This window comes from Chelonia mydas, chromosome 2, assembly GCF_015237465.2.
Source record: "Chelonia mydas isolate rCheMyd1 chromosome 2, rCheMyd1.pri.v2, whole genome shotgun sequence".
Classification (NCBI taxonomy): Eukaryota; Metazoa; Chordata; order Testudines; family Cheloniidae; genus Chelonia; species Chelonia mydas.
This window is the reverse complement of record NC_057850.1, coordinates 50,585,160-50,591,812: the sequence shown is the minus strand read 5'-3', so window position 1 is coordinate 50,591,812 and position 6,653 is coordinate 50,585,160. Positions and strand designations below refer to the sequence as shown.

Below are 6,653 nucleotides of genomic sequence, written 5' to 3'. Positions count from 1 at the left end.
GCTACCTTCCTGCTCTGCTTTCATTTAAGCTAGTTCTTGGAAGTGAAGCACAATATGCTTAACTCTAAGTCAAGTCAGGTAAGTGAAAAGGAAGAGTTGGTGTTCAAATGATCTTCAAAATATATGTGCAGTTAAAGTCTGAAAGTATTCTCTTGTGGCGCTCGATCCTTCAAGGTGCAGAGCACAATGTGCATTTAAACACATGCTTAACTTTAAGTATGTGAGTAATTTCATTGAAGTCACAGAGATCACTTGTGCCTTAAGCACAGGCTTAAGTGCTTTGTTGGATCTGAGCCCGAATGCTCAGCACCTTCAAAGGTCGAGTGCTTGTCGATCTGGGATTTCAAGAATGGATTCAAGACAGCACTTCACATTTCATTTCACAGTGAAAGAACCATTTGGCATTAGAGAATCTATTCCTTCCCAGATAGAAATACTGAGTGAGACACATGCTGTTTTTTCTCCAGGAAGTGTTTTTGGGAATAAGAGCCAAGATGGCAAAAACATCACATTTAAAGGTATAAACTTGTGCGATCAGATTAGAATTTCAGAGTGAAGTAATAATGTGGTAATACTGATGTACTGCAATTTCTTCTGCAAGCACAACCACTATACATTGTGTGGAGAGCCTTATGAGTTTTGTAGGGTAAGGATGATATCTTTATGTGTACTGTTCAATACTAAAACCATTTGAGAAACTGTAATATCAAAGCCATGAAATAAGGATTATTCTAGATAGGATGCTTTCAGTAAAAGTGTCTTAACACCTCCAAAGAAAGATAATGCCTTGCAGTCTGTACTGTAACATTTCAAACAGAAACAAACAGTCTTGTTCATCCATACATCAAGGAAAGTAGATTCATATCTTCTATGCAGTACATCATCCCTAAGCAGTGGGGGCAAAAGATCTATCTGGCTTCAAGATTAAACTCCATAAGTTTATGGAGGAGATGCTATGATGGGATAACATGATTTTGGCAATTAATTGATCTTTAACTATTCATGGTAAATAGGCCCAATGGCTTGTGATGGGATGTTAGATGGGGTGGGATCTGAGTTACTACAGAGAATTCTTTCCTGGGTATCTGGCTGGTGAATCTTGCCCACATGCTCAGGGTTCAGCTGATCGCCATATTTGGGGTCGGGAAGGAATTTTCCTCCAGGGCAGATTGGAAGAGGCCCTGAGGGTTTTTCGCCTTCTTCTGTAGAATGGGGCACGGGTCACCTGCTGGAGGATTCTCTGCACCTTGAAGTCTTTAAACCATGATTTGAGGACTTCAATAGCTCAGACATAGGTAAGAGGTTTATTGCAGAAGTGGGAGGGTGAGATTCTGTGGCCTGCATTGTGCAGGAGGTCAGACTAGATGATCATAATGGTCCCTTCTGACCTTAATATCTATGAGTCTAAGGAAAGGCGTGCAATTCCCAATAAAGGAAATCAAAACAATTCTACAAGACAGACAAAAACTACATTTCACATGTCGGGAAGCTTTTATTTAAACACCACGATACTTTGGATTAGTTACACTACGGCTTTGAAATATCATTTGATAATTTAGTTGTTTTCCTGATAAAGGAAATAAGAAAAAAAGGTGCATAATAGATAGAGCTTTGCTCATTGAACTGGGTTTCCAGAGCCACTTCTAGTCCCGTGTAGAGATGGGATTTCCTCACACTCTCTCATAGATTCGAGTCCAGACAACACCTTTCATATCACATTCCTAAGACAAAAAAAGAAGGGTTAATTGAAACTTCTGAATGACAGTGCATAAGCATCTAATCCAAAGACCAAGGAAGTCAATAGAAATATTTCCTATATATTATTTCATTAATTTATATAGATCCCCAAACAGCAAAATTATTTTTTATCCTCCAAGTGGGAAAGGATTCTACTTCAACAGCATAAACTTTCAAAAGAGTGCTTAAAGAAAACCATACTTCATAAAATTAGACATGACGTGGTAGCTAGTCACAGATTTCAAATTTCTTCCAAGAACACATGTTGCCTTCATGAGTATTATTGCAATGACAGCAATATCAGCTCTTGTAACTTAATATAGAAGATCACATGACTGCTTTAATTTTAAAAAGAAGTCCCCGCTTCCTTGTAGTGAGTTCAAAGTGTAACTAGATTACAAACATGGACTGTCAATGGAAAAATAAACTTTTCGTTGCAAGGAGACTGATGAACCACCTAAAATTCATAGGTTGCAAATAAACCAAAGGAGCTTCCTAAGACTGTGGGAGGGGATGGCTGTATATAGCACTTTCTACCCCTTGCTGTTCCCTCATGCCCCTCTTATTAAAGGATTGGAAAACATGCCTTCTAGTGAGACTCAAGGAGCTCAGTCTATTTACTTTATCAAAGAAAAGGTTAAGGGTGCTTTGATCAGAGTCTATAAGTACCTACATGGGGAACAGAAATTCGATAATAGCGGGCTCTTCAGTCTACAGACAAAGGTATAACAAGATCCAATGGCTGAAAGTTGAAACTAGATACATTTAGAGTAGGAATAAAGAACACATTTTTACCAGCGCAGGGGCAATTAACTACTGGAACAACTTATCAAAGGTTTTGGTGGATTCTTCATATTGGCAAATTTTTAAATCAAGACTGGATTTTTTCTAAAAGATCTGCTCTAGTTCTATCATAGCTGTTGGACTTGAACAAGAATTAATTCCGGGAATCCTCTGGCTTGTGTTATGCGGGACGTCAGAATAGATGTTCACAATGGTCCCCTCGAGCTCTAACATCTACAAATCTATGAATCAGTCTTATCTGTAATTTCACCTTAATATAGAGGGTTTTTTAGGTGTGAGTGGAATATAATGTTTAATTCATTCCCACTTGCTTCCTAAAGTCATTTCTTGCCCCACTCTCTCACTATTTCTGTCATAAGTGAAAGCAAAAAGAAGGTGAAAATTGACAGTATAATTAGATTTAAACTATTAAACTGTGGCCTACATTGTTGCAGCATTCAGTGATTAACGGTTAGGGATGGTCTAGTCACTTACCACCACCATTTTCCCATCCACCAATTTTCTCCTTATTGTGGTCTCTTTGCCATTCCACTTCTGCACTTGAACCAGCGACCCTTTTTCTAAGGTTACGACACTCTGCAAAGACCCAAAGAATGAGTCAAAATGTGACTATTTCCCCAGACCCTTGCATATTAAAGAGACTTAACATTAAAGACTCACTTAACATTGAGCAAATTCCACATTCTCGGCACACAGCCCACTCAGCAACATTGGTTTTATGCACAACATTTGCTCCTCTTATGGTCCTTTTCACTGATGGTTTGCAGATTTATGCTTTTAAGGATAAAAAAATCCTCCCATTTGTCATCCAGCAGATCAGAAACCCTCTGAAGGAAATCATTACCCTCACCTTGGTTTTCCTGTCATCTGCTGTGGTTTCATCAAACACTTGGCCCAATTTGAAGGAAATCTCTGTGTTTTTGAAGGTGCTTTCACTTCTGATGGTTATCACATCCCCTTTCATTCTGATGATCACATTGGGCCTGGCCAGGCCACCTAGTTTCCTGGTGGCTAAGCCCACTCCTGCAAATCAGACATAAAAATACCATTATACTCTATGAAGGAAGAAATTCTTTATCACTTTACAGAGCATCAGAGCAATTTCCTTTTAAACAGATATCACAGTTTGGAATGTGACACTTATTCCTCAGATTCAGAGGCGACATATAAAACTGCATTTCATAGGCTGAGGCATTCCCCAGTCCAGTGTATGTACAGTACACTTCTGTTTATCTGAATGGGCTGGGGGACTTCTGAAAGTTTTGGATAGCCGGGCATTGAGATAAACGGAAGTGCTATTTTGAGCTGCAGTTACACTGATAGAGAAATATGGGGAATAAAGAGTGTAATGCTGATGTTTGCTTAATAATTTGTACTTTATAAAAGAATGAAAAAAAACAATTTGAACAACTTTACTGAGTGGTATTAGAATCATTGTGTACATAACTTAATACTGATTAATTCAAATTAAACATAATTTAATTTGTCTTTCCAAGCTGCTGTTGCTGCTGAAACTGGATTTGGTCTCAGTAACTGCAGGTAACCTCTCAAAACCACTGCAAAAATACAAAGTCATTGATTAGCACTAAAGCTATGCCTACACTACCGCCGTAAGTCAACCTATGCTACGCAACTCACATATTTCACGTTATTCACGTAGGTGGAGTCAACTTACCTTAGGTTGAGTTACCGCAGGGTATACACCGTGGGGGGTTGACAGGAGAAACTCTCCCGTCGACTTACCTTACTCTTCTTGTTGGGGGTAGAGTACAGGGATTGACTGGAGCGTGATCTGCTGTCGATTTGGTGGGTCTTCAGTAGACCCACTAAAACAACTGCTGGTGGATCGATCTCAAAGCGTCGATCCCAGATGTAGTGTAGACCTGCCCTAAGAGGCTCTCAGAGGCTAATTTAGAAGTTATTAGCAGGTGATTAATTCACATAGGGCTACTTGGGGACACATTGTGGATTCTGAAAACTAGGATTTTCAGATAAAAGGAATTCAGATAACTGGAATTATACTGTATGTCTAGTTAGAAACCAGGATATACTGACTACACAAGAATTATGTATTTTCAGGTAGGCAGGAACACAGGAAGCTATTAATCTGCACTGCACCTATGTAGAGAACAGAGCTGGTGGCAAACGTTTTTCACAGAAATATTTTTGAAACATTTTCCCCTTGTCTTTTACTAGTCAAAACATTTCAAAATTCAATTTTTTCAACCAGCTGTAGTAGAGAATCAAAGTGTCTAGAATCTAGCACATTTCTGTTTGTACTTCACAACATAAAATATACAAGAGACTAATTGGGGTACTCTTAGTTAGTATTCTCTGTTATGGAAGCGTAGTTACAAAACTTAAGTGTCTCTGGAATATCTAAACATCAGTAAAAAGAAAAGGAGGACTTGTGGCACCTTAGAGACTAACAAATTTATTTGAGCATTAGCTTTTGTGAGCTACAGCTCACTTCATCGGATGCATTCAGTGGAAAATACAGTGGGGAGATTTATATACATAGAGAACATGAAACAATGGGTGTTACCATACACACTGTAACGAGAGTGATCACTTAAGGTGAGCTTCCCCCCCCTCCCCCACCCCACACTGTTCCTCAGATGTTCTTGTCAACTGCTGGAAATGGCCCACCTTGATTATCACTACAAAAAGTTCCCCCTTCTCCCCCAGCTCTCCTGCTGGTAATAGCTCACCTTAAGTGATCACTCTCGTTACAGTGTGTATGGTAACACCCATTGTTTCATGGTCTCTATGTATATAAATCTTCCCACTGTATTTTCCACTGAATGCATCCAATGAAGTGAGCTGTAGCTCACGAAAGCTTATGCTCAAATAAATTTTTTAGTCTCTAAGGTGCCACAAGTCCTCCTTTTCTTTTTGCGAATACAGAGTAACATGGCTGCTACTCTGAAACTAAACATCAGTGAAAAGTAAACATGTCAAATAGAGAAAAATTCAAATATAAAAGTAAATGGGAGCAAAAAGCTACAAATACAACTGCCATCTACAAGGCTCCTTTTACAAGGTTCACTATACCACACAGCCCACATCCTGGTCAACTAGTTAGAGCAATAGTCTGAGATTTTTATTCCTCATTCTGCCTCTGACTTGCTGCATCTTGGTTTCTTAAATGTAAAATGTGGATAATAATAGTTACCATCTTTGTAAATTCTATGATGTGCTAAATTCAATGAAAGGTACTAGGTATAGTGAGATCAAAGTATTTGTAAAGTACAATATTAGTCACTGCAAATATTCAATGCTGAAATAATTTTCTTAAGACCTGGTATCTTCCCAAAAACCTCCCTAGCAGAATTTATACCCAAAATTGCTTGTAGTTAGTCAATTGGAATTATTCTGCTACTCTCTTTAACCTTTAAAGTAAAGGGAATTAAGGTCTCAGCAATAACAACAGTAATGTTGAGAGTGACCACTAGTGCAATCATTATAAAATTATGAAGCCAGTATTAAACTAAAAAAAGAATGCCTAATTTGTTTCATTCCCAGAATTGCTCAGTAACAGATGAATTCATTCATGGATTTAGACCCCAGGAAGCTCAGTGTCAGGAGACAGCAGCACCATCACAAGTTGATGGAATACAGTACGTGATTGTAAGTTCTAAGTTTAATAGTGTATGCAAGAGGGACAAAAAATATTTTTTTCCCCCATTTCTCATTAAATGGGAATAAGAGATGCAGATCAGGTAGTTAGTAAATTTATTATAACAAACCAGAGATTTCTCCTTTTCATTTTAAGATGCTGAAATTGAAGAGAGAGAGGGAAAAAAATAAAGAACTACACCACAGATATAACCAGAGTGAAGAGTCCCCAGGCCCGGGAAGAAGACATTTTCCAGGAGCAAATAGAAGAAGAAGAGACATTTCCAAACAAAGATTATAAAAATAGCATTTCTCACCCAATTCTTTCATATAATCATCAAATTTTTCACTGGAGACAAGTTTCCAGGTTCCCACAAACCGGTTGCACATTATATTGGCTTTGTGAGGCAGTGTTCCTCAGGAGAAAGGCAATGACAGCAGCAGCTCTTAGTGGGTGGCAAAAGGACTGTGTGAGCTATGCATGCCTCAATAGC

The 6,653-nt window shown here is 38.5% G+C and overlaps 1 protein-coding gene across 1 annotated transcript; it reads right to left on the bottom strand.

Annotated features, from left to right (window-relative positions):
- Positions 1–1,472: 1,472 nt before the first annotated feature.
- On the bottom strand, positions 1,473–6,653 carry LOC102944802 (myelin P2 protein). The gene is made up of 4 exons (XM_007052935.3): positions 6,477–6,653; positions 3,392–3,564; positions 3,016–3,117; positions 1,473–1,721 (listed from the first exon to the last, which is right to left on the bottom strand). Exons 1-4 carry the CDS (start codon positions 6,547–6,549, stop codon positions 1,671–1,673), a joined length of 399 nt encoding a protein of 132 aa, XP_007052997.1. The 5' UTR covers positions 6,550–6,653; the 3' UTR covers positions 1,473–1,670.

What these genes read in the sequence shown, in the direction of transcription:
- LOC102944802 (XM_007052935.3), bottom strand. Translation starts at nt 6,549, where the DNA reads ATGTGCAACCGGTTTGTGGGAACCTGGAAACTTGTCTCCAGTGAAAAA. An exon ending in TGATTATATGAAAGAATTGG is followed by an intron (nt 3,565 to 6,476) that starts GTGAGAAATGCT and finishes TCTGATTTGCAG; the next exon opens with GAGTGGGCTTAGCCACCAGG. An exon ending in TGGATGGGAAAATGGTGGTG is followed by an intron (nt 1,722 to 3,015) that starts GTAAGTGACTAG and finishes TTTTTGTCTTAG; the next exon opens with GAATGTGATATGAAAGGTGT.